The following is a 27,894-nucleotide window of genomic DNA, read 5'->3' as shown; positions in this document are numbered from 1 at the left end:
GCGCGGCTCATTTGCAAACCACTCCGTTGATGAATTGCCCGGCCGGCGGCGAGGAAGGACTTTCCTCCCGCCATTTGCCCTTCCATTCCAGGGTGAGCGCTTTGGATACGTACGCACAAGTGGCGCGTTAACCGCCGCCCGCTAAACGTCACCCGCTTAACGTCGCCCGTCGCCGGCTTCTGCCAAAGAAATGCAAAGTTTGAGAAGAATAAAAACTGACTTTGAATCTGCGCCAACATTTCTGATGATTGGTAGAGCGCGGAAAGCGCCATCCATCACGCACGCGGCCGCGGCTAATCCGCGGGATTACGCGCTGGCTGGCTGACGGAATATGAGGCGGGAAAAGTAATATTGCGCGCGGGGTGCTCGCCATCCATCAATAAGAAAAAAAATTGGAGGAAAAAAAAAAAAACAGGGCAATAACCAAAGGAGGCCTTTTTTTCCATTTCAAACGAGGAAACGGCGGCCACGTGTTTTCCACGCCGATGGCGTCTGCGGCAATCTTTTGACTGGGAAATTGTGTTTTGCCTTGGAATCATCTGCTCTTGTCAAAACAATTCATGCGCCATTGATGTTGCAGGTTGACAGCGGCACGCCATTCAATAAAATATGAACATCCATTATTAAGCGGGAAGCTAAAGGCTCCCCGGGGAGCCTTCCCCCCCCCCCCCGCCAGCCAGCCCCGGTCGCATTTACGTCCGGCGGCCTATCCCGTAGATGGGGTTATTTAGCGCGCATTTAGTGGCCCTTGGCCGACAGCCATAAAAAAAGCGTCCATTGACGGAAGGGAATGTTTGGACGCGATATTTGTGGGACTTTTTTCTCTGGCCGTGGACGGCCGTGGCGTGTCCACTCCCCCACTCCCCCACTCGTCCACTCCCCCACTTCCCCGTGCACTCACGCACAGCCACACTTTTCTTCTCTGTTACTTGGCCCTTGATCACTGTAATCAAACACAGGCAGCATCGGCTCCGAGCGGCCGTAACTACGGCCGGTAACGGACACTAATGAGTCCGACGAGACGCGGGAGGGGAAGAAGAAAAAAAAAAAAGAAGAAAAAAAAATGGAGAAAAATAAATGGGGGGGGGGGGGGGCACTGAAATGTCGGCAGCCACGCCGGCCAACGGGAGGGAGGCGGGCGCAGCTCGCTGACGCCGCCGACGGTGGGCGGCGGGTTGCCAGGGCCCCGTCGGAGACGTCGGCGCCCGTAACCACGGCAACAAGCGCCAGGGGGCCGCTCGCCCCTTTGTTATTTTACATATGCAGGCTTTTTTTGGGGGGGGGGGCCCACTTTGAAGAGCGGGCCCGGTTGACGACAATAGACGTTCTGACGAGGAACGCCGCAATTTACCGGGCCAAAATGTCCAAAACGAGGTTCAAAGTGGGCGTGGCCAAAGCCCCCAAAATTGCTTCCAAATGCACGTCAAAAGTCTCCCTTCATTTGTTCTCGAGTTCTCTTTTCTAATTCAAGCAAACTAAAAGCAAATGCTAATTGGACGTTAATTCCACATGATTTAACGTGACACCGACGGACGTCCGATCCGAGCGGGCATCACGGACGGACGGACAGACGGACGGAAGGCCGCCGGTTTCTCTGGGGCTCAAAATGAGGAAAAAAAAGGAGAAGGGAAAGGCGGCCGGAAACAATACGAGGCGGGACAAAGCAGGTGGTCCTGGTAATTGCCCGGGGAATATAATGAATGAGCCAAAGTGCGTCTGACGGAATAGGAAATGCTCTCTATCTCCTCATTCCGCCGAGCGGCTCCCCTCTTCCATCCTCTCATTATCTCCCGCTCGCTCGTTCGCTCTCATCCCGCCGCCACCGCCACCGCCATTGCCGCCATCAACCCCCCCCCCCCCCCCCCACACTCCCACCGCCGCTCTTATCGGTCTCCCGTGCACCCTTTTAAACATATCTGGTAACCTCATCTTATTCTTTTCCTCTCTCTCTCTATTTCTCTCTTTCCTCTGCCGCCAAGATCAAACTAAAGTCGGCCAACGCTACGCCGGCACGCGACTAAAACTAGCTGGTGAACGCCACCACGTACGTCAAATCGGAGGCACATTTTGGTGGGAGCACACGCAACGGAATCACCACGAACCGAAAGCCAAACCACCCAAACATACGGCGGGCTTCTATCTTTAAAGGGGAAATACGGTTCGGGTCGGCCAATAAAAAGAATTGCTCAATATCTGGTATTCCTTTTGTCGTGGCAAAAATGAGTGAAGGTTGACGTACGGCTGGAAAAGCGCTAGCGTTTCCCTTTTTTTTTTTCGGCTCCCTGGCCGCCAATTGGTTAGCGTTCCCCGTCGGTGAACATTTCCCCACAGACCCATTTTTCCCCCCCCGGCCAATCCGACGCGGGATTTCACGGAAGCGGCGGCCGAGGTTAATGTGCGAGCCATGGGCCCCCGGGGGCCCCTCCTGCGTTAACGTCCGCTACCTTTGCCTCCCTCTCCAATAAAATGGCAGCTCGCCCGCCAAAACAGTTCGTTTGAGGAAATGCATTCCGAATGACCACGAATACGAGAAGCAGTGAATTGATAGCACCCAATATTTGCCGATATCCGAGTTGATCCATCCCATTTAAGAAATATGGAAAAAAGAAATCAGGGATAGTAAACAATAGCTTATAGCCTGGCTAACTTGGCTAACCTGGCTACAAGCGGCGTCTCAGCTCAGCCGGCCGGGGATGAACCCATGAAGTATTTAGGTCAGGTGAAGGGAAAGGAGAGCATGAAAAGAGCCAATGAAAAGCAAAGGCGGTTTGGCCCTTGAGACCAAAGGCTGAGCGTAAACGCTGGTGACCAATGCATTTCTTCTGCTTCCCTCGCCAGCCTTTTCAACTTTTCCCTCTTAGCGGGAGCCGCTAAGGAGGCATCCACGGGGATCGGAGGCAGCCGATCGGAACGTCTCCGCCGCGTGTCGCGGATGGGCGCCACCGAGCGTCCGTCGGCCGATGGCGGCCACCCCGCCGCCAGCGTCTCTACTCCGGGCGGTCGCTCTGCTTTTTCATCAGCGGCTATCTCTTCTCATTTTTCCACCTCTGCGCTTTTTGCACTTATTGGCCAGGCCTCGGCGCGGAGACGGACTCCGTGGCTGGCTGGCTCGCCAAGTGCCGAATGCTAATGCGCCCATACGTGTATACGTGGAAATATGGTCCGGCGAATTAGACGGGCGGGAAAGTTAAGTGCCCGACGGTGGTCACATGACGGACCGCTTTTGCCTTTGTGGTCCATCGGCTTCTACCGGGATCATCTCGCAACGGAGACGGACAAGATTTGAAAGACGGACGAGTCCCGGAAAGGCCGGCGGCGGGCAATTTGCTGGCGCGGGCGGGCCAAACTTCCTGGCTAGCGGCGGGAATCTCCGAGTAAGCAACTCTGGTGGCTTTCATTAGCGCTAATGGGCCCGCGCTTCCCCCGCGGGACGTGGCCGTAAAACACAAACGTTGCCAAACTCCGTTCCCGCCCGCCGCGCTAACTCTTAATCGCCGCCGCGCCCGTGAGCGGACCTCCAAATGAGCCGTCTATTCGGGACCCTTTCCTCGCAACAAAGAGTCGGGAACAAGCGTTAGCCGCATTAGGCGGGCATTTTCGCTGTTGCTAGGCGAGACTAGCGGCCTACGCTAGCTTGTGTAACGCTTGGCAACGGAACAAAAACAACGGCCCGTGTTGCTCCAAACACAAATCGGGGTTTTTGTGCGCAGCTCCTGTGGACGGTGCCATCGGTTGGCGGTGGTTGCGATCTGGCAACCCCGAGGCTGGTGACCTCCATACGGCGCTCTGATTTTTTCCTTCCCCCCTTTGGCGCTACAACGGTTTCCGATGGAACGGGCGGCCATTTTAATGAAACGGCGATACAGGTGTCGTTAGGGCCGGGGCGGCTAATCGGCCCTCGGTCACGTGACGTCTTCGTCGCCGCCGCCGCCGCCGCCGTCTCGTAAAGCGGCGGAACGTGAGGCGCCGCTCGATGAGAGCAATATTGCGCCGTTTATGAGAAAATAATGATTTCTTCACGCAATTTATGAGCGGCTGGAGGAGGAAGAGGGGAGCGAGCGGGGGAGGGGGGCGGGGCTTAATGGCAGCCACATCGGCGTCGGAGCGCGAGGAGAAGAGAGGAGGCAAAGCGGCAAGAAGAGGAAAAGCTGACTTTAATTTGTTTTCTCCTCCGGGGAGCCGCACACGTCGGCCATATTAGGCCGCGTAGTCCATCTTGCCGCCGCACAACCGACCAATTAGTGGCGGCCCGGCCAAAGCAAACAAAAGAATCAAAGAGGATCAATGAGGGACATTGAGCGCAGGTGGGCGGTGCCGATCGATGGTGGGGGGGGGTCGTGGCCGGGGGGGGGGGGCTCCTGGGGGTCTCCTCCACGGGAGGCCGGGGACCCGTGGATCCGCACGCCGACCGAGAACACGCTAATGAAGGCGGCGGGATTCTTCCTGCCTCCGCCGGATCCATTTCCTGTCTCAAAGCGCCTCTCAATTCCCGTCCCGCGTGCAACATAAACGCTCGGCGCTTGCGTGACGACGACGACGACGGCGGTGATTCCGCCTGATTCACGTGCCCGTTACAGCTGCTTAGTTACGGAGCAGCCACGTCGCTGGCTGGGCCATCTGGCACGTGATCACATGGAAATACAATTGATAGATTTCAACGGTCCTATTTCAGCTTTTGGCTAACAACCCTCTGCAATGGCAAAAATATGAGGTGGCCAGAAAAAGAAAGAGAAAGCAAATGTCATTTCCACCCCGTGTGGCACGACTTCCCGTCTTTTGTCATTTAGCAACAGCGTGGCAAATCAAAGGCTCATTAAGCCCGTGATCACATTCCTAATCGTCATTTGAAAAGATCAATTAACCACCCCGGGTCAGCGTGGTCTTGACGGGGTCCCAGGGACGGGACACCGGGTGGAACCCGAAGCGCTCTCCCACGTGGCTCACGGGGGAAAAAAACAAAAAAACTAAACAATAAAGTGTCCTCATGTTTTATGCATAAATGTGGCTGGCTCACACTATACGCGGCGGCGTATCAATCATGGCGGCGGCGACACCGCGGGGCAGCGCGGCGGGCGGGAAATAGACACGCTTGTGCAACAAAGCAAAATGAGGGCTTTTTAAGGGGGTGGGGGGGGCGCCACTTACTTAGGTTTCAATTGTTTGTGCCCCTCGGAGCGCCCCCGACTGGCAGGAAGAGGCGTCACTCGCCAGCTAGCGTGTAGATAACATCCCAGGAATGCTACGGTGGCTACGGCGTGGCCCGGCGTGACCTTTGGCTAAAGCCCCGCCCACTCCGATAGCGCCGCCACTCTGGGACGGGAAACGGAGGGGCTGGAAATTCAATTTGTGCAGCTGGGCTTTTTTTTTTTTTTTGGCCATGTCACCGTGGCACGTCTGCTAGCTTTGGGACTCCGCCGTACGCTGGGGCGCCGGAGTCATTTGTTTTGGAGAAATACCAAAGCAATTTCAAACCTTCCTCTCTCCCTCCCTCCCGCTCTCAGAATGCGCCAGGGGTTACATTGGCGGCATCGACTATTGGAGCTGAGGGAAAGTGTCGGCTAAAGTACACGGGCCGCTAGCTAAAATACGACAAGCCTCTCGGCCTCATCTTTACGAGTGACTCGTGCACGGACGGAGGCGCTTGCTAACACGTGGGATCGGTCCAGGCCGCTTTTTGGGATGGGAAAGCAAAAATAGATCAATAGTGGCAACTATTGGAATCCAAAATGATTCTTAATGGCAGGAGGGTCTGTGCGTGGCCCCACCATGATAAACACCGCCACAACGGAGCAGAAATTCCTACAGTCGGTGACTGGCCACCTTTTCAGTGGGAAAACACCGACCAGGGCGTTTAAAAGCCAGTGGCGGCGGCAGCGGCGGCGGAATGGACGGACGCAGAGCGAATGGGCGGACCAAATGGCGGGTCCACTTTGTCCCCGAGGTAATAACAGGGCAAAAGCGCAATGACATTTTCACAGAGGCCAAAGTGGGCCGCTAAGCGACACGCTGGCAACCGGACGCTTCTCCGCCATACATTTCCACGCTTTGCGCTCAGCGCTCGCCATTGACGGACGGGCGAGGCCAGCTCGACCATTATACGTCCATCTTGCCGGGATGGACTTTTTTTTTTTTTTTTTCTCAAAGCAACTCGCTACCGTTTCTCTTGCTGCCGGCCTATTTTGAAGTCTGAGCAAATATTCATTTGCTTTGCTCTTTTCTACTTGTTGCTTTTCTGCCAGCAATTGCTTCAGGTGCTGTCTTCTTCTAGAAAAAAAAAAAAGAAGAACCCCAGCAGCAAGTTGGAAGAGGCAAATGTCACGGCGGCAGCCGAGACCCACTAATAAAGCTACGCAAATAGCAATTAGCGCAAGCAATAAGCGAGGAGTCAATAGGAGAAGCCCGGCGGGAGGGCGAAGGAAGGGAGGGAGGGAGGGAGTTTGCCAGCTGCCGCGGGTGCAAAGTTCAAGTCCTCATGGGACGCAAAAGAGCGCGCCGCCTTCTTTTGGACCACGGTACAGGGGGAAAAAAACTCGGGGGAGCCAAAAATCGATAGTATATCTATTTCATTGAGAATGGCTAAAAAGAGGTCCATATTCAAGAGTTTTTTCCTGTGATTTGGCCAAATGTGGTCGGTCTTTGGAGGACGACGGAGGCAGTGGCAATCAAGGCCGAGGATGATTTTTCATGAGACTGGCTCCCCGACCAATGTTGGAGGCGCTGACAGGAAAGGCCAAGAGTGCTCGCTGGCGCCAAGAAGCAAAAGACTCCCCCCTCAGGCAAACCCACCTGAGCCGTCATTCCTGATTGTTCCAAAGTGACACATGGCGGCCGGATTGTGCCATCACTTGTCTCCTCGCACAATAACAGGCAGCCAGGAAAGAAAGCAGGCAGGCAGGCAGGCAGCCCTCCCTCCCTCCCTCCCTCCCTCCCTCCCTCCCTCCCCCGCGCTCGTCTTCCCTCGCCTTCTCTTTTCTGGGCTCCATTCAGCCTGTCTCGCCCCGTCCTCATTTGTCCCAACTTGACATGTCCTTCTCCCTCTCCCTCTTCTTCCTCCTCCTCCTCCTCCTCCTCCTCCTCCTCCTCCTCCTCCTCATCCAGTTTCTCCAATTTCCACAAATTTGAGCTTCCTCTCCATTGTGGAAACTGATTCAAAGCATTGGAGAGCAAAAAAAAAAAAAAAATGAAGGCTAGTGCTTCACGACAACCAACTGAGACGGACGGAAGCACCACGGCGACAGACACAGCATTGGTCCAAAAGGCAAAGCGTCCGTGAAAACGGCGCTAAGAGGCGCCCGGCGCCGGCCGCCCAGACGTTGATTGGCGGCGACGGGCCGTCAGAGGCCAAAGCGCAATCGGCTCAAGTCGAGCGGACGCGGAACGTGACGAGGGCCGTCCGATCGCATCAGCCGGCCGGGGCTGACGGCGAGCCCAATCCACCGGCGAGACCGTCGGGAAGCGGCCGGCGAGGTGACGGCCCGTCAAACTTTTTCCTTGACGCGAGCAAAGAATATCTTTTAGACCGCCGCATTCGCCAGACCAAAAACGTCACCCAACCGGCCTGAAAAACGCGACTAACGTAAGATTGGCAAAAACGGGAAAATGACAACAGAGGAGGCTACCTTCCAAATGGGTCACCCCAAAAGCACAGGAATCCTATTTCAACAGAGCAGGGCCCCGATATCGAATAGGACGGCCGGACAGACGTGGCGGCTAGCCTAGCCTAGCCTAGCCTAGCGTGGCGGCGCTGATCCATAAAATGGGATCTTATTTTTCCCCTTCTCGTTGTTGATGGCTGGCTAAATGTCACCCCGAGTGTCACAAAGAAGAATGCGCGGCGGCCATTACGGCGCCCCGCCATCGACTGCGGGGGCGTGTCGAGGACCCTCGGAGGGCCGTTAAGCGCCTGAAAATAATTGATTGCGTGGCGTTGCCCTTTTACCCTTTTATGCGTCCGATCCATATTCCTAAGTGGTGGTGCGGCGTTTTAACCACCCGCAGTCGCCGAGGTGCCACGCTAAGGCACAAACTATGGATCGGATTAGGCCGCCCTCTACACAAAACCTTTCCTCCCTCCGTCCCTCCCTCGCGCTCGCCATCCAGACAATTTAGCTTCGTGAGCGACCACATCGTGTCAAAATGGACTAAAACGCAGACGACAGAATTAGAAGCGGACACAATTTGAAAAAGGCGAACGCAGAGACGCTAATGTACAGCACGAGGCCGGCTCAATGGACGCAAGCAATTAGCATTCTTTTTAATTGGCAAAGGGGCGGGGCCAGCGTCCAAACGCCGGCCGACGCGTCGGGAAGCTTTTTTTTTTTTTTTTTTTTCTCCGACGGCAAAGCGTCTCTCGGCCTTGAAGCGCTTTCACTCGGCCGAGCGGATAATTTGATTTCAGAGGCGGCGAGCGGAAGCGGGAATACGCCGCCGCCGCCGCCGCTAATGCACTGGCTGCCTTCTGCGCGCGCCCGGGCTAATAAAGGTCCGACCCCGACACTACATTAGATGACGGACGGGCGGGTGGTTAGGGTGGGCGCTCCCCCCGTTTCGGAAAAGAGGAAAAATCCCCAAGAGCGGTCCTTGGAGAGACGCGGCAATTCCAACTGGGAGGAGGCCAATTGAAGGCACTTTCCGCTCACTTTAGCGTCCCTCGCCGGTGGCGCTTCAAAACCATCCGTCCAGAAATCGGAACCCCCCCCCCCCAAAAAATACCCTACGTTTGCCATGGCCAGAAGATTTGCCCAAGCAAAGCGCTAAAAAGCTTTCCCGGCTGGAACCGGCCAAATAGGAGCGCCAGACGTTCAATAAGCCTTTTTGAATTTTTGGACCCTGCTGGGAATGTGGCTTTTTCAACGACGACAATGGACAATAAAAGCGGAAAGAATTGCGCCACAGAGAACATTAGCTTGCAACATTTTTAAACGCACATTGAGGCGCGCCCCCGCCCGCCCGCCCGCTGCAAACATTTACCTTGGACTTGATTACACACGTGAATGTTTGGAGCTAGCCTCCATCTGGCTTAGCGCGGAGGCTAACGTGACAGGCGTAAGCGGGTTAGCGGGGAAGATGATCTAATTAGAGCGCCGCAATAAACAACCCGAGAGCCCCCCCGGCGGGGCCCTCGCGAAACCGGACCCGCCCCGTCGCGCCGGGCTAGCCGCTAAAGCTAATATTCCCGCGTCGAGGGCGGGCGGGCCGAGGTGAGACGGGAGAAAGAGCTAATGAGACGGCGCCCGTGAATTTCCCCGTCGCCCTCAGCCGGGGACGCCGTAATCCCGTTTGAGTTCGGGGGGGCTCCGCCGCCATTTGCGCCCAGATGTATTGGCGCGTTAGCACCCGTCGGACGCGCGCGCCATTAAGGCCACGGCGGCACGGTGGCGCTCTTCCAATCAATCTATTCTCAATTCTGTGGCATTTCCAAAGACGCCTAAGAAAGTTTGCAAAGTGAAAACTTGTCAGACTTTGGCGCTGGCTCACTAGCCATTATGCTAATCCACGTGTTAATCAGGCGGCGGACGGACATTTCAAGTGGACTCTCTTCATTTGACAGAATTTTTTTTTTTGTCAGAGTGGGCTGGGACGGACGGGGACAATGAGACAGCGAGACATGGAGACGGGGAAAGAAAGGGAATAGCCCTTCTTGCTGGTCTCATTCGATCGCTCCCAGCCATTTTTGTTTTGGGCTCAGTAAAAAGCCAAATGAACAAAGGCACACTTTGGTGATGTACAATTTTGCTAACCGGTGGCCAGCGTGCGGATGGATAAACAATCCAATTTCTCTTCTTCCCACAAAGTGCATTTTTGGATGGCCAAATTACAATATGAAGAGAAAAAAACAAAAAAACAAGCCTAATTAAAATGAATGGCGATCATAAAATCTTCAAGCATATTGCACAGCAGTGCAATTCCCCCAAATACTTCCCCACTGCCCCCCCACACACAATTAGCCCAAGATTCTTTTGTTGTGTACGCCAGCCATCTTTGTAAAAAAAAAAAAAAAAAACAATACCCTTTGCTGAATCCACACATTACGAGGAGCCTCGTCTTTGACAACTTTGCCACCTACTAACGCACGGCGGAAAACTATGCTATTAGATACATTTCATTGAGGGGATGGAGATGGGCGCAAAAACGGAGTCAAGGCATGCCGACTTGGCCAGCCAATCGCGTGGCTGCCATCCTCAAATGGAGCGCTTCCATTGGAGTGCTGGACCAGAGGGATTTTTGGGAGCCCCGAGCCACACCGAGCCGCACTGAGCCTCATCGAGCCTCATCGAGCCACATCGAGCCACATCGAGCCTCCCCCCGCTTCCTCGCCGTGCGCCGTTGCTTCTTTTTCTACTTTTGTCATTTTAGCAACAAAGGCGGCGCGCGACAGTTGGACGCCACCGACGAGACAGGTGGCCACGACGGAACGGGACGGGGCGCCCAGCCCGACAAACAGATGGGCCGGCCGGCCAGCCAGCCAGCCAGAGACGGAGAGACAAACAATCCACTCGGCGGCGGCGGCGTCCGATCATAAACAAACAGAAGATGGAAGGAGACTAACTGCAAGCGGTGTCGCTTTCCTTTTAGCACAACCAATTGGGGTCCAGAATGCCACCGTTTCCACTTTCCCACCAAGCAATGCCACAAAAGTCAAGTCACAGATGGCCGCCAGTGGGCGGGGCTCGGCGGAGGCGTGAAAACCATCCAGAGGCGGCGGCGGCGGCGGAGACAAAAGGCGTGGGAACCTTCATTAAAGGGGAAATGGCATTCATTAGCAAACGGGCGGCGCTCTTTAAAACTCGCTCGCGTAAAATATGGATGACACGCGTCAAAATAACGGCCATCTCCTTAGCCACCGACATATTTCCCAGAAAGCTGATAGCCCCCCCCCCCACCGCGTCCAAATGCCGACGGGTGGGTCGGACGGAAGTGACGGGAAGGAAAAGTACGGCGGGTTGGGGAAGTCGGTCGGCGTGATCGCGCCGCCGGGAGGAAAACTTCATCTGCCGGTTGCCGCGGAAACAGCGCAGCCAATGGCACGCCGCCTTTCGGAGACAAACGACAAAAGCCAGTCGTACGCCGGGCAACGCCGCGCGTCCCGTCAGAACTTTTTGGGGGAAGAGTTTGTGGGCGCCGAGGCATTTTTGGCCGTCTTCCGTACGTAAGTAGACGCTCCAGAGTCTGGCCACTACGCTCCACATCTGGGTCTGGCCACTCGCCGGCTTTTCCCAGCAAAAAAAGTCACGGTCGGCGAGGCCAAAGCCGGTTACGCGGCTAATCCGCCTCCTTCGATAAGAAATCTCATTCCGGCCGGCCAGCCGGGGACGCATCGGACAGATCTGACTCGGGCCCGCCGAGACCTGTCAATGCTATCGCCATCGTCGTGGAAACCGCTGGGGAAATAAATCCTCCCCCGGAAAGGAGGGGGGAGGGGGGGGGGGGGGGTGCTCCGCGTACTAGCTAGCCGGGCGCCCCCGCGGGGGGAGAAAAGAAAGTCAGACGGACGGACGGACGGAGCGACGGGAGCTCCTCTGGGGCACGGCCAGACCATGGATTGTTATCGGAAGTGGGAGCTAATTACATTTCATTAGCTCCCGCCGCTAATCCGCTCGGCCCGACGGGAACGGCGAGCCCGAGACAAAAGGCGGGCGGAGAATGGAACGCCGACACCAAATAAGGCGCCCCGGGCTGCCCGTTTAAGATGGCCATCGATGTTGGGCCCCCGCCCCCCCAGCGCGACGGCTTAGCCACAATTGACAACATTTTACGCCTGGCTTTTCATTCATTCGTTCATTGGCTGCTTTTTAAGTCGATCCCTAGTTGAAAAAGAGAGTTGCTAAGTCGAGATATTCTCCAAAAGGATGGACGGGTTTTGCTCGGGACGCAAGTCGGACTCCACTGGCTATATTTAGTATTTGATAAGACGGACGTCTAGCGGGGATCAACTCATTTCAATCGACGGCACCGGGATGAAAAGAGACACACAAGAGCTAGCTAGCTAGCTAGCGTGGCCTTACCTCAAATGCCTGGCTCTGCCGCCGGGATGGTCGGAGGCGGTGGCGGCGGCGGGGGACTGACGCGCCTCGCGTGGGAGGCGCTGTCCGATGGCTCCCCATGGGTGTGTCATTGGGGCCGCTTTTTTGTCAGTGGTCAAATTCCCTGGAAGTAGAAATGAGGGAAGAAAGTCAGTCGCCGGAATGGGGAAAGGGAGGCATTCCAAAAAAAAAAAAAAAAGACTTATTGAGGTGAAAAGGAGCCTTGGTCAATAGTGACATCAATAGTGGATCATTATTTCCCTTCTTTGTCATTTCTGTCAACAACAACTGCAAAAGTTCAATTCCAGTCAAAACAAAACAGAAGCATTTCTCGGCCGCCACTCTCCACATTTTTCACGGGCTAACATTAGCTTCCACGGGCGGGGGCGCTTATCCCGGTCCAATTAGCGCCCCGTGACAAATGACGCAATATTTTTCCGCCGCGGGGAAAAGCGTTGCAGCCGGAATGAGGACGGGTGACGGCGCCGGCGAGGAAGGGGGGAGGAAGGGGGAGGCACAAATATGCATCCCCAGGATTCTGAGTGGGCGTCGACGGCAATGGGCATCTGTCGCCGACAACCACGGAATCCCAACGCAATTTGGGATGAATGGGAATTCCCGCAGAAAAGAAATTTGAGAAAAAGACAGGTGACGACGACGACGACATACACCACATTGAAAATGAATGGGCATTTTGACGGAAGGCCAAAGAAGGCTTTGGCCCGCCTGCCCGCCCAACCAGCCTGAAATTGCCAATAAATGTCGGGGCTGGGTGAAGCCGGCCAGATGAACGGAGAGAGCAACGGGGAAAAGCGCGTCGGCTTGTTAGGACGTGTCGAGGAGCGAGCGCCAAGGTTTCCTCTGCGTCTGCTTAACAACGTCACTCATGTTGGACTTTTTTTTTTTCTTCCTTCCTTTTTTTTTTCCTTTCCCACGTCCATTCCACCTGTCAGGTGGAGGCAGACGTCGGAGGCCATTAGCGGGAGAAGCGCTCCCCGCGGACCCACATTTTTCCACACGTTCACTTCTCGTTAGCGGCGGATATGGGGCCGGCCCGCCAGGTGCGCCACGCGCCGACGTCTAGGAATAATAAGAAGAATTGGGCGAGATAGTGAGAGAGGGAGGGAAGAAGGGAAGAAGGGAGGGAGGGAGGGAGGGAGGGAGGGGCTTTTCATGACGGGACGCCAAATGGCGGTCAGACCAGATCCACGCAAAGATGCAAATCTCGGGGGAATAAAAACAGATGGAAATTGACAATAAAAGCATTCAAAAAAACCTTTGCTGGCTGACATTTTCATGCAAAACGTACAAAATTGTGTCGTGTCGACTTCGCTTGTTCTGGCGGCACGTTTGGGGTGCTGGAGGAGAAAAGGCATCTGCGTGCGTGGTGGCCACCAGCGGCTGCGCTACATGCTCACGCGCATAAATGCATAGCTAGCTAGCGTTAATACACGCACGCACGCGGGCAGCTCATCCATAAAAATAGCGAGATAGCCAGGTTGGCGCCTCGCCGTTGGAAAGTTACGGAAAGTCCGAAAAAGTCAAATGGGAGAACGAGGAGGACTTGGCGCCGGCCAAAAAAAGCACCGCCGTAAATATCGGCGTGCCGATCCGTCTGTCCTACGCCGGATTGGCGCTTTAACGGGATTTAAACGCGGCGAGCGAGCGCCAAGCCCAATGGAGACATGGCGTGGATAGGCTACGGGAGGGAGATGGGAATATTTCAACGACACAGACGTCGATCAAAGCCTGCCGTCGGACTCGTTAGTTCGAACAAAAAAAGAAGAAGAGGGGTGATTAAATCTGAAAAGATACCCCGCAGAAAAGCCAAATGAACGCGAATGAGCTTTTAAGCGTACCTAAATACGACTCAAATCGGGGTAAATTCTGAGGAGGCGCCGAGGCCAGACGCGGCGGGTGTTTCCATGGCAACCGCCGCACGCCGACGCCGCGCGGCTCGCCGGCCCCCGTTTTTCACTCCAATTTGCCCCCAAATTCCCCACCGTGTGTGTGTTTTTGCCTGGGAAAAAAAAAAAGCCTGGCGTCGGGCGGCCAGGATGCAAACCATGATCAATGGCGCCGTCGTCGTCGTCGCCTGCCTCCAATCAAAGCGGCCAAAAGAAGAAAGGACGGCGGGGGCCGACGAGGCCGAGGGGGCGTAACCCTAAGCGGCCAAAGTAATGAGGCCATCAAAGTCGTCCCTCCGTCCGTCTGGTCGGAACGGCGCGGCGCGACGCGGCGCTCCGCCAGAGAGCTCCAAACGAGCTAAACGACGGCAAACATTAACAATGTCGGCAAGTGGGTTGCCGTGGACGGCGGAAGACGTCCAGTCTAATGTAAGAAATACGTCAAGTCAAAAAAAGTATGCCGATGAATACAAATACTAAGAAAAAGCATGGAAGCAAGCATCCATAAAAAAAAGAGAAAAAAATGGAGACTATTAGTTGGCCGGAACGTCGGCTGTCCCGAAGCGTCGTTGGACGGCGGCGGGGCGCGGGCGCTTTGAAATTGTGCCCTTTTGATTGGTCTCCCCCGTCAAAAGACGGACGGGGCCCCTTGACGCCAGAGCGACAAGACACAGAGAGAGAAAAAGAGAGAGAGAAAAAGACGCCCGCAGTCATTAGAGGAGATTTGTCAGGTTAACAAAAGGGAGAAGAAAGGGACAAAACGCAGACGCGGGCGGACGGGATGACGGACGGGCTGACGGACGGGCTGAGGGGCGGGCTGAGGGGCGGGCCAGGCAGGGACGCGCGCTCTCCAGGCTTTCAAGATGACGAACGTCAGCTTGACGAACGTCAAGTCGACAGACGCCAAGCTTCCACGCCTTTCACACGTCAAGCCGCCAGACAGACGGCGCACGTGCTTCCTCCTCCGCCGGGAAAAGAAAGAAACCAGGCCTGGCGACCTCTGCCTTCTCCAACGGACAACGTCACTCGTTTGGATGGGGATTTTGCCTCATAACAGTGGCAACTATTTACATTAGCCTTACCATTTCATCTCATGGGCCAAATCTATTCCAGTGGCAACATGGCGGGGCAAACGGGTGAGGTGGGTGAGGTGGGTGAGGCGGGTGAGGCGGGTGAGGCGGGTCAGCGCCAACTAAAAATTAAAAGGAAGGTAGAAGGACGTTTCCACCGCCATATTAATTAAAGCCAGAACGGGGGGAGAAAAAAACGTGATCAAATGCATCTGCGGGGGCGTTTGGCTTTTTTCACGGGATGAAAGATTGCCCCCTCCCCCCCAAAGCCCCCCGGGGACGCAGCCACGGGTGCCGGGAGGGTCGGCGTGATGAAAAGGTGCCACGGAGGAATGAGGATGCAGATCAAGACGACGACGCCAGATAATCACTGCAAAAAAAGAAAAGACGGCGGGGGCGTGAAGGCTCCTTTTTTTTAAATATTTTATTTCTCTTTAGGAAGTCGACGCCGACGTCGGCGGTGGCACCTTTATCCCGTTGTTTTTATTTGCCGCCTCTCACAGGGCTTTTTGATTATATATCCCAGGCCAGGCTTACGGAGGCTGCCAGTCAAACGGCGCCAATAATGCCGCCGCCATCGCCATCGCCGTTTGCCCGTCAATACCCCACTCACTCACTCCCTTACTCACACACACACACACACACACACATGTTGCGATTCATATTAAAAAAAAAACACGCTGATCATATTAAAGCGCAACCTTCTCACTCTTATTAAAGATGGAGCGAGGAGGCCCATCCTTCCGCCAGGGACTCCACCCAGCGACACCTGCCTGCCAGCGACGGCCATACGTGTCCAAATTTGTCACGGGCGGACACCCGGAGTCAGGTAGCTGACACAAGTTCTTTTTAAAAAAAATACAATTATATAGATTGGGGTTATGACACCAAACAACGCTTGGAACGACCTGCCGCCAGTTACAATTTAACCCCTTCAAAATAAAACAATTCAAAAATGGAATGGATAAAGCGTTCAAGTGAGCAAAACAAAAAGAAGATACCTTTTGAAAATATATAAATGGTACGTCAAATACATGGGAAATGCCAGATGCTTCCAATTAAAATATCCAAGATGAGAACAACATCAAAAATACAAAATGGAGCCCAGAAATGGTAGTATTAAAAAAGCGTACGTTAGCCATAAAAGGCGCCGCCAACATTTGTGAGCTCAAGTCAAGTGTTTGTCTTTTACTTTTTTTTTTTGTCTTCCGAGTCAAGGTCAGTCCAGGATTTCTGGCAGGGAAATCAAATCTTACATCTAACATGACAATAAAAATAAGAACGCCGCACGTCTACTCGGCGTGGAAAGCCGGGCGCCGCCCGCGTTATTAAAAACAAACAGGAAGTCAAACGCGCGCGCGCACACACACGTGGCTGCCTGGCCAATTCAAATTGTGTGTCTTCTCCATTGAAAGTGTCACGGCGCCCAATTCCACCCCAAGCGGGAGAAGCGGCCGGAGAAAATGCCCGCCAAAAGCCGATTGGCCCGTCTGCTTTTTATGCCGCCGACGTGCTTTCGGCTAATTCTCTCCCCGGAGAAAGCAATTAGGGAAAGACTCTTCTAATGCTCGGTGGAGGTGGCGGGGTTGGGGGGGAAGGTGGGGGGGCGCCGGGTTTGGCTGTCTGGAAGCCACGGCGAAGAGCTTTCGGATGTGGGGCGCCCGGGAGAACGCGGCCGGCTACTTTTCCTTGGCCTTGGCCCAAAGCCCTTTGTTGCGCGTCCAATTAAGCCCACTCATCTCATCTAAACGGCGGCGGAAGCGGCGTTTGACATCGCCGAGAAGAAAAAGCCAAAAAGGGGAGTCGCCATTTCAAGATGGTCGACTCGGACAGACTACTTGGCGCACTTGGTCATCGGGAATGGCCAAATTTGGTGCGCAAATGCCTCCAAATAGGCCCGTTTCAATGGCTACGAATAACATAAGAGTGAGAATAGTCCAAAAGGGAGAAGACGTGAGACGGACGTCGTGGCATCCAAAGCGTCAGATTTAGTGGGCGCTCTTGTCTATTTCAGTCTGAGCCCGGCAGATTCTTGTTGACATTTGCCGCCTCCCCTCTACGCAAACGGCAAGAAAAAAGCTGCCAGGCCAGCCGGCCGGCCGGCCGGCCGGCTCTATTCCGGGAGCGCTCGTCTCCCGCCGCTCCGTTGACCCACGGCAAAAGGGGCAAAAGGGGCAAAAGGGGCAAAACACCAAGCGCTAGCCGCTTTTCCAACTCCCGGAACTCGGCGCTGTCAAGTCGAGCTAGAAAGAAAAAAAAAGAGAAGATTGCCGGTCCAATATTAATTGCCAGATCGCCGTGGCAACTTGTCTCAAAATGGCTACCGAGTGAGAGAGAGAGAGTGAGAGAGGGGGAATAAAAAAAAACGAATCCAATCGAAAGCGCCTAAAAGCCAAGATGAAGATTGACACCGCGGGAGGGGCTGTTTTTTTCCCTCCCGTAAACAAAAGGCGGCGACGGCGACGAGCGGCGGGGGTTCACGGGGGCCGGTGGGGGCCGGCGGGGGCCGGCGGGGGCCAGCGGGGGCCGGCTTTTAACGCGGGGGTCTGCGGATGTTCCGCTCGGGTCTTTGTTCGCCCTCTTTTGTGCGCCTGGACGGCCAGGGGAGGAAAATCCATCTTTTCTACGCCTACGCCCAAACGCAACTCGGCTGGCTTGGACCACCCTCGTCCAACGGCGTCCAACGGCGTCCAACGGCGTGGCGTCCGATCCTCGGGTCTTTCTCCGGGATCGGCCATTTGGACAAATGACGCGACAAATCACAGAGACGCGGCTCGTTTGTGGTTTTGTCGCGTTTTGTCGCAATTTGACGCGCCGCTCGTCGGGGCAAATGACGGGTCGCCGTCTCTCGCGCGCCGCCACGGCTCACCTGGTAGGCGCTCGAGCCGCAAATTGACGGACGGCGGGCTGCCAAAATAGAAAGATCTGAATACGACGGTGCGGAAGAGGGCGCCCGACGGAAGCCGGGCCCCGGAAGAAAAAAAAAGAAAACGAGACTGGTTTCGGAGGAGTCGCCGTGGCAACCGCCACTTTGATCTGCCGAGGTAAAGTTGAAGCGTGCTTGCAGTCTGTACCGCATTTTTGGGGGGGAAGCAAAAGTCCATGGTGTATTCTTTTGAACCCAACTCTAAGTAGAGACCAATCCATGGTTTGTCATATGTTTGTCACGTGTAGAATATTCTACTTTCAAATGACGCTGGGCAGCGCTGCTATTTGTACGGCCGGCTTTATCGCTCCGATCTCCGACCCATGGGACGTCTATCGCCGTCGACGGCAGCCCAGAGTCAACGGCGGGCGGGGCCACCTCGCCAGCTCCGGCACCCTCCCGCTTCCCACGGACGCGAGCTCCGGCACCCTCCAACTAATTGGGGGAAAAGCGCAGACGCCGGCAGCAGATGGACGGAGCGAGACGACAGACGAGCAACGGGCGTGAGCGCGCAGAGACGGGAAACGGCGGGCCCGTTGGCCGCCGACTGCCGGAGGCGGCCGACCCGCCGCGCCAAACAAGTGGGATTCGCCGGGGTGATTCAGCCGCGCCATCCTCGCCGAGAAACGGGGAAAAGAAAAAAAGACGAAGAAGAAGCGTCTAATTAGAGAGGCCGCGTGACGTGCGGCAGGTTTAAAGGCTAATTAGCATAAAAAAAAGCTCCATGCTGTATTTTTACCCGTCTCATCAACACCCTCACACGTACACGCGGGGGGGACGGGAGGGACGGGAGGGACGGGAGGAGGGGTTGGGGGCACACGCCAGAAAGACGGGGCTTCAAAAAGAAAAAAGAAAAAACGCTTTGACGCAATTACAAAGGAAATGGCAACGCTCGAGAAGGCTTCGTTTTCACGCTTCACGCCGACAAAAAGTGACGGAAGGCGCCACGGATGGTGGAGACCGCGGGGGTGCCGGGAACGGTCGCCGGGCGAGGACGGCCGGGCGCAAGTGTGTCAAATTCCGAAACCGCTTTTGAGCAAAAGGCAAATTATTGATGGAGAAGCCCGACGGGATCGCAGCGACGCAAAAGTCGGGAAACGGACGCGCGTCTGCCACCCGGCAAATCCGAGGAGAAGGGTCCGGCCCGGAGCGCCGCAGATGGCGCCGATCTGCTATCGACCGGGAAGCCCGGGGGAGCCAGATTGGCCCACTTGGAAGTATTTGCCGCCTTTTGTGGCTTGGCCTTGCCGGCCGTCGCCACCTTCCACCCATTCCATTCATTCCACATCCATTTTCATGGGATGGATTTGGACGCACGTCCGGTGACAGGCGTCTGGCCGCTTTTTCTGCCAGCGACACCACGTTTACGAGGCCCCCGCGCGTGTCAGGGCCCGCCCGCGGACGCCACGATCAATGGGCGCGGGCTCAATTAGCGGCTGGGTCGGTGGAGGCCGTAAATCACGGCCGGGCGCGGCGGCTCCCCGGCGCCTCGTATGGTGGCCGTGCCGGAGTTTAATGGCGGCGGGTAATTTGCGTTAATGTCTCTCCGACGGAACGTACCAGGCAGGGCCCAAAAAGGTCAGCCGACGCGTCGTCGTATCGAGCGGGAGCGATCGATGCGCCCGCTTTTAAGACGCCGGGAAGGTGACGGAGGACAAATGCTCGGGCGCGCCTTTTCCTTCACGGGGACCACGCGTGGGCCGCCGCCCCCGTGGTGATTTACGCCGCCGGGTGGGCGACGCCGCCCGTTGATTCAGTTGGGACGTCTGGCGCCGTCAAAGGCGGACGCAAAGTGGAGTTGGCTGAGCACGTTTGGCGTTCAGGCGTGGCACAACCACCCACCCACTTTGTTCTCCTCGGACGCCCCGCAGAAGAGAGCCGTCGCCGTTGCCTTTGTGGCGTTGTCAAAGGCGCCAAAGCCCAGCCGGCAGCAAAATATTGAAAGACGCCAGATTTGGCCAACGGCGGACGTTATCGCCGGCGAGCAGAGCGCGGCCCGCTAATCAAAGAGAGGCCAGCGCCGGCCCGGAGAGATCAGGCGCAAGTGGTTAAGGAAAAGAGGATTGTTAGCGTCCGCTTATCTTTTGATCTGACCAACTTTTTTTTCCCTTTCAAGAAAATGGCAACTTTACAAACGACGTCCAGAGAAATCAAAGGAGTGGGATCCCACGCCAACGGCTATAGCCGTGCCTCATGGCAGCCATTTTGCTTTCCAATCTATCCTAAAATGGGGATCCTACATGAGAGGGTGACGCCATTGTTTCTTTGGGCTGTCCCTTTTTGCCCGACGGCCCATCGCGCTCGCCCACAGGCCCCAAAAAAAAAAGTGGTATTTTTGGGACGTGGCTTCTAATTATTTCTCCCGGCGTAATTGAATCCGCCGGTGCCGGGGCGGCCATTTTTTCCATTCTCCCCCCTGCTGTAGCCATTGTCTGGGAAATTGGATTATGATAACCTGTCGGCGCTCCAATTCCGTTAGATATTACAATGGGCGGCGAGTGGACGAGCGGCGGGGATTGCCAAAGGGGGGCGGCGCGCGTTGAATGGATTTTGCCGCACGCAAATTCCCACAGACGACGGAAAAGGAGGGACGTCCCCGTGACGCGTCGATTGAAAAAGTGCAACAAATGTATTATTTAAGAGACAATTTGTGGTAAAAAAAAAAGTGTATTTTTCGCAAAGGATGATTCATTGACGGACATCAAATCCATTTAGCGGCGTAAAGTCTTTTGGTTGAAGTTGACACTGGCTGAAATCTTTTTGCCGACTCACAAAAGGACAGCGAGCGGCGGGGAGCAGAGACGTCGGCGGCGTTGACGGCACAAAAGCGCTTTTTCATTGGCCAGAAAGCGTTGCTTCGGAGCGCGCTGTGAAGAAAGCCGCACGTTTGACGTCGGATAGCGTCCGAGGAAGCCGCCAAAGTCGGTCAACATTGTCCGGCGCATTGCGGCCTTGACGGACGCCGTTCAAAAGCCTCATCGCTCCGCTCTGATGAAATAAACGCCACGCTACGCCACGCTACGCCTTGGCCAAGCGCGCGCACGCACGCACACAGGCAGGCGCTCCCGCCCGACGTCAGATCGATACGTCTTCCCGTCGCCACCGTGTGAATAAACGTCGGCGTGTTTGGGCGGCCGATCGATGGCGGCAGACGGACCGGCCACGGATCGATGGGCGTGACGGACGGGCGCCATCAAACAACCACACTTCCCGTTCGGAGGCGCCTCCGTCACACGCGCCCGCCGGCGCCGCTACTTTTGCGTGGGATCATTTGCTGACGTTGAATAAAAATAAAAGGCAGATTTTTCACAGACGCACTCAATGAAATCAACTGTAAAAAAAATGGCCTTTTTTGGATGAAAGATGCTCAAAACAATCAAGAATCTCAACTGGCAATTTCGCTATGTACCAAGTACCAATGCACCATGTATAAGCTATCCTATAGCCTTTTAAGGCGTCCTATTTTATGCTTCAAATCCCCAATTGACGCAAAAATGAAGAAAACCCAAACAACTAACAAAATCCTCTTTACTTTAGTGCCGTATTTTCCACGTTGACGAGAGTCGGCAAACGGCAAAACGCCGCCGTCGAAAATCTTTTGCGCTGGCCGGAAAACGCCAACACGTTCTCGGGTCGGATGGCGAGCCGCCGCCGGCGGTCTTGGCCGGCTTCCCGCCGGCCTCCTCGTTCTGCTTTGGTCGCGAGCGGGAGGCGGAAGCTCCGGCACCCCCCCCCCCCCCGCCCATTGATCCACAGCCCGCGAGCGCGATCGATGGGCCGACGCTTTCCTCGGGGGGGGGAGGTCGCGCCGTCGCCCCCCGCCGCCCCACGCTCAAGGCGCCTACTTCCCGGTTCCCGGGGTGATGCGTCATCACCGCGGGCCACTTGCCAAAAGAGGGGGAGGCTTGTTAAAAGAGGGGATGGGAAAAAGAAAATAATAAAAAGACTTTGGTGGATAGTGCACGTCACCAGTTAAACGTTTCTTGGGGGAAGCGCGTGTAAAGTGTAAATGAATCCCCCGGTTGGCCCGCCGAGGACGATAAGACGGCGCCCGTTCTTAAGTTGAACGGGGCCGTCGTGATTTAAGCGGCCATTTAACACGGCAAGCGGGAGATTTTCTTTTGACGGCTTGGGAGGTGTCTTGGAAAATGTCACGCCATGATATTTAAAAGGTAGGAAGAGGCTGCTGGTGAGAAGACGCTTGGCACTTGGCGCCCTCTCTCCTCCACGCCTTTCTTGTTTGCTTGTCATTGGAATTTCCAAAGAAATGACAATAAATGAGTGGAAAGACAAAGGCAGACCATTTTTATGAAGCGCCTCCATTTTAGCATCCTTCTTTCCTTCCTTGCTGGCTCGCTTGCTTCGCCGATGCTACCCGGTAACGGCGCTCTCGCTCACTCGCTATCGCCCAATCGCCCGCCCGCCTGCCCGCTTCCTGTAACGAGCGGCCTCCGCGCACTCCAGCGGGCGGCACGAGGGTCCGAGCGCGTGCGCGCCCATTATAGCTCGTGCTCAAAAAGGTAAAGAGGCGGGCTTTGGCCTCCGCGAGAACGGCACCCACGCGACCCCCCCCTACCCCCCCCCCCCCCTTCCGCCACTCGTGTAAAAGCGCGGCGCGGCGAGGGCTCTCGGACGTAATGGCTTTTAATGGAATCTCATCAACGGGCGCCACAAACAACGGCGACGTGCACTTCGCCCTTCATTCAGTCGACGCAATTACACGTCGCTCTGCGCCACACGCGTACACGTGCGCTCCTCTTTGTGGATTGAAAGGCTCGTCGGGCGTCCTCTTAAACGCCGGCCGTGGGAGGAGTGGCGTGACGGGGCCGCCGCCACCGCCACCGCCGCCGTGTGGGTGCGTATCGGCCGCACGATCCCATCCCATTCATCACCAAAGTCCACTTTAGCGGAAATTTTCTTAACCCATCCTACATTTTGATCTATTTCTCATTGGGCACAGAAGTAAAAATGTTTCCGTTTCAAGTTTGGACAACCTATGGACTTCAAGATAACATTTTGTTTGGTTTTTAGCGCAAACGGGGCCAAACGAGAAAAGTAACTTCTTTTTTTGGGCCGTTACTATCCTATTATTATTGAATAAGTCCAATTTGCTAGGTGATTTGAGCTGCGAATCAGCGCCCTCGTGTGTCCAAGCATGATTTGGGGCACGGCGGGGCACTGCTGCCGACTAGCGGACGCGAGTGGAAGCGCAGCCAACAATTGCCTACGCGGGTGACGATCGAATCGGACAGATTTCGAATCGATACGATAATTGCGCCATGTAATATGGGAGAATCTATCTCTTAAAGGTCTTTGCCGACTTGCTCTACAACGTTATTCGCAGTCCTAAAAAGCAGACTTTTTTCCCTAACTTGGCTAGCTTGCGCTGCGCCGCTTACGAGAGCGACAACCTGCGCTTTCACGGGAGACGATTTAGCGTCGGCGGCGCGCTATTGCGCCTCCCGGGGAAAATCAGAAAGGTGGCGTCTTCCTTCCGAGCGCATCGTCTCGATAGCCTCGGCGTATTAGCGGCGCGCTAACAAAGGCGATTATGCGGCGGGCCCAAAGAGGTTAATGCGGTTCGCCGACCTCATCTGCGCCACGCTAACGAGGAGGACAAATTGTCCGCTGGAAAGACGGCGGCGCGCTTTCCCCGGGGTGGCTTTGTCACCTAATTGTGTCGTGTTCAAAAGGTGTCAAAAGTGAAGCCCCAGAGGTGGGGGGGGGGGGGGGGGGGGGCACCAATGAGAGGACGCCGCCGCCACGGAAGCGCCGTTCCCCCAATATTGTCCAGCGGCTAAACTAGACGCCAAGGAGAATGGATACAGCCATTAAAATGAATAGGAAATGGAAAGACATTTTCCGGTAAACGTCCGTCCGTAAACAGCCAACGGGCAGCCCGGCCAGTCGCCATAAATCCCTCAAAAAGCGGCAAAATGCGCCGCGGGAGGCGTCAGAGATAAAATTCAGATTGACGGCCTGGCGCGCTCGGCTAAATGCTAATGCGCCGGCTGACATTTAAGACGTCGCCGGGTTAGCGCCGGGTTAGCGTCGGCCGGGCGGGATGTGCCACAAACTGGCGTGCCCAGCCGACCGCCCGACTGGGCGCCGGCCGGGGTGCGAGTGGGAGATATGGATGGGCTTGGGCAGAAAAAGCCAAAGGCCGGGAGAAACGGGAAGGCTTTTGGAAGGAAACAAAAAACGCCCCCCCCCCCCCCCCGCGCCAATCCACGCGTTCCTCTCCCGAATGCTGGTTTAGAACGGCTCGTGGCCGCGCGTTGGCACCTCGGGGGGGAGGAGTCCGCCGCCAAACGCCAGGCTGCCTGCCAACTTTCCCACGCCAAAGCGTCTTCATTAGTTTGGGAGGTGAGCGCAAGGACCTGCCCGCCCACCCGCGCGCGCGTAATGATGGAAAGGGGGGGGGGGGTGTCGCCGTAATTAAAAATGCCACTCTGTTTGACGGCGCGGGAGGGCGCAGAGGGCACGGCCAGAGAGCCGCCGCCACCGTGGACCTTTCTTTAATGAGGATCCTAATCAACCCCGGAGACACCGTGCCGAGACCCCCCAGGTTCATTAGAGCGACCACCGGCTGCCGAGTAAGGGGGGGTGGCGCGGGTTGGAAGCCGTCGGAGAAAAATACTTGGGGGGAAAAAATCACGCTCAAATCGTGTCTTTTGAACAAGCCACGCCTTCTTGGTTCATACGCATTCACCAAATGAAAAAAGGGGGAAATACGGGCCAGTGGTCAGAAGAGTTGGGGATTGCTGATTGGCTTTGAGATCAGGTTGCCAAATCACATTTTACTTGGAGACAATAGCCATGGGACCTAAAAGAGCGTTGGAGAAGTCTCCACTTGACCCACAAACACTGGCTGGTTTAAACAATTAAAATTCCGATGGTCTGAGTAAACGGCGAGCGACGGCGGCGTATATCGGCGGCGCGTGTTTGCATAATGGCCCGCTTTGTTTGAGGACGTGATGAAAAGCCCACATTGGGAAATCCCCAATGCTTGCCACACCCCCTCACAGGGAGGGAGGGAGGGCGCCCGGATGAAAATAAATAAATCAGGAAAAAACAACAGCTTTGCGGCCTAATAAGATTTCACCAGCGCATTATTCTAATCGTTCCAAAGCAATTAGTGCTACATTCTAACTTTGTGAGACATTATCTTGTGTTGACAGCCTGGGGGAGCGCGCCAATCAAACCTTCATTATTCACGGGGTAATTAAGTTCAGAGGCGTTTGGCTACGCAAACTTTGCCCGCCACCGACGCCGCCGCCGCCGCCGCCACGTTTACCGACGCCGAGGACAAACTGCCCGCCGGAACGACTCATTGGCTGCCCTTGAGGCTCGGCGGCATACGAGTCGGACCGGGATCGCCGTCGACGGCGGATCACCAGTAACGTCAAACTAGTATTTGGAGTATCAAAACCAATGGTGGTGGACATGTATTTCTATCCCGCGGCTGGTGAATGTGAGTCAATTTGAACGTAGCGAGAAATGAAGGAGGCTATTTTTAGCGGGGGAATGGATGCTCTAAGAGAAGTTGTTCACGGCAGCTCTTACGTTTCCATTTTGCGCGGCAATGGGAAGAAAAGAAATTGCTATTGAAGCGGTGAGAAATGACAAAGTGAACAATGACTAGAGCGCCTGAGTCAAAAAGTAGCGCCATCCAAATGGAGGAGAAATAAACACCAGAAGAGCATTCATTCCCGCCTGTCAATTAGCCGCGACCTGGAGCTAGCGAGGCGGTATTAGCGCAAGCGCTAGCGCAACAACAACAACAAAAAACATCAAACTTTGACAGCGCGAGTCAACTCTTGGATTCAAGACAGCGTGAAGTGAAAAGACCAAAGAAGAAGAAATAATGAGCCATTAATGTTTCCCTTTTGTTTACGCCGCCGTCGCCGGGGGAGGCGACGACGCGGTGCGCCGCTGCCACCTAGGGGCGGGACGACGCCGAGCCGCTTCCGTGGAGCGCGCCCGCCAGGATGACAAAATGGGAGAGTCCCAAGGCCGAGCAGATGGCGGGGTCTTTGTTGGCTCCAAAAAATGTGGGCCAGGGAAAAAAGGCGCCTTTTACTTGGGATCGTGGGGGAAAGAAAAAGATTTCAATCAACTTTATCCACATGCATTGTTGAACGCTAGCTAGCACGTGAAGGAGCCAGAGGATGACGGGGACGACCTCAAGTGCCGATGCACTTATCAAATCAAGAATATTATTCTATGAAAAATATAGCAGCAGACCACATCATGGCAAGGAAAAAGGACCGAGGAAAAACCACAAGTGCAACCTTGACGACCAGATCCTTCACAGCGCTCCGAAACGAGAATGAATAGACATTTAAATCAGTCGTAACATAAAGCGTGGAGTAAATTGTACTGTATATTTGAATAATTCCCCTTATGACGAGATCAATGAATAAAATATACATAAAATGACTCCATATAAACATACATAGCATTGTACATACATTCACCATCAAAACGAGTGTGTAAAACCTAACTATGGAATTTGAAATACATTTACTACAAGCCAACACTTCCCTCTGGTGGTACAATAAAGTAACAGTATAAATCATAAAATGTCAGGGAATAAAACTGATAAATAAAACCATCCATTTCTCTCACGGGTGCTATTTGTTGTGGTCTTAAACTTTCGCTTTAACTTTAAACATGTCACATCTCATACAACCTTGATATACTACAAAAAAAGTGCTATTGTCGAGTACACACTTATGTAAACAGTTGAAATGTCAACGTTGTTGCAAGTTGATCCTTACCTTGCTTTCTTTCAGTGACGTGATTTGGAGTCAGGATGCTGACCTTTGGCCTTGGGGCAAAAGCCCAGCCCCTTTTAGTCACTTGTTATTTTTTCAACAAGCCTTTTCGAGTCCGTGGCATCAGCTGTGGCAGGGAAACACGGAAAGGAGGATATTAGTCATTTATTAAGGAGCAATACTTACCTCAATATCCTCCTGTTCGAAGGAGAACGTTTAGTATTATGTAGTGGAGGCTTACATTCCGAATATAAACATTTGTAGCGAAGGAGGAATGACAAATATCACGGCAATAGCATACAGCTTTCAAGCTAAACTAGCATGAACTCTATACTTCACGTTTTGTACTATCAGCTAATGTTGCTCATGAAAAGTCCTTTTGACGGTAACCCATAAATATGATTGCATTTACGGCATCGTGGTAGACGTTCTGGGTGTTTGGTGACAACACCCGAGCCTTGTCAAACACTCTGGATGCTAAAGAAGCAAGGTAACATTTACAAGAGGACGGACGCATCGCCGTTATGTTTACATTACAAGAGAATGCATCGCCGTTAGCGCCCTCATGGTGTTGGACCAAAACAATTGCGAACGGAGACAAAATCAAAGTTCATTAACTTTAGCGAATGAAACCGCTATACTAAGACGTTATAGCGAAGAGTAAGATGGATATATTCGACATGAGTAACTACAACTTTGCTACACGCTTTTATGTATGTTCTCTGTACTCTAGCAAGCGGGCTAACTAGTTAGCATTTAGCGTCAGTTTAGTTTACCTTATTAAAGCATCGGTGTCCAAAAATAGACTCAAGGGCCACTATGGGTGCAGCTTATGTTCCTACTGCATTACCCATTCATGAATTATTACTGGATGAAGATATTAACATAATCATAAGTGCATATTTGTGGCAAAGGCAACACATACAGCGCAGATCAACAACGTGGGGGCGGACACACCTGACGACTAATCGCGCTTGGAAAATAGCATTGGGTCATCAAAACGCGACGACTTTTGCATTTTGCCATTTTGTTTGAAATAGATATGCATATAAAAATAAAAGATGCGATTTGATAAGGAGGGCTCTTGGTTGTGATTTTCGAGACTTTTTTTTAATTTTCCATCTTTACCCATCTTGCTCGAGTTGTCTCTAAAAGATGCATTTTTCCCAATCGGCCACTAGAGGAATA

At 54.4% G+C, this 27,894-nt stretch overlaps 1 protein-coding gene across 3 annotated transcripts in view; it reads right to left on the bottom strand.

The window, feature by feature from the left end:
• celf2 (cugbp, Elav-like family member 2) overlaps window positions 1-27,655 on the bottom strand; it is a 73,415-nt gene extending 45,760 nt beyond the window's left edge. For all 3 annotated transcript variants that reach the window (XM_077710135.1, XM_077710134.1, XM_077710137.1), the window contains exons 1-3: window positions 27,483-27,655; window positions 26,710-26,833; window positions 12,006-12,147 (exon numbers count right to left, since the gene is read on the bottom strand). In XM_077710135.1, coding sequence (XP_077566261.1) covers window positions 12,006-12,115 — 110 coding nt within the window. In that variant the 5' untranslated portion in view covers window positions 12,116-12,147; window positions 26,710-26,833; window positions 27,483-27,655. The remainder of the gene's footprint in view (window positions 1-12,005; window positions 12,148-26,709; window positions 26,834-27,482) is intronic.
• Between the last annotated feature and the right edge of the window lie 239 nt (window positions 27,656-27,894).

Source organism: Stigmatopora nigra, chromosome 23 (assembly GCF_051989575.1).
Source record: "Stigmatopora nigra isolate UIUO_SnigA chromosome 23, RoL_Snig_1.1, whole genome shotgun sequence".
NCBI lineage: Eukaryota > Metazoa > Chordata > Actinopteri > Syngnathiformes > Syngnathidae > Stigmatopora > Stigmatopora nigra.
This window is presented reverse-complemented; position numbering and strand designations above follow the sequence as displayed.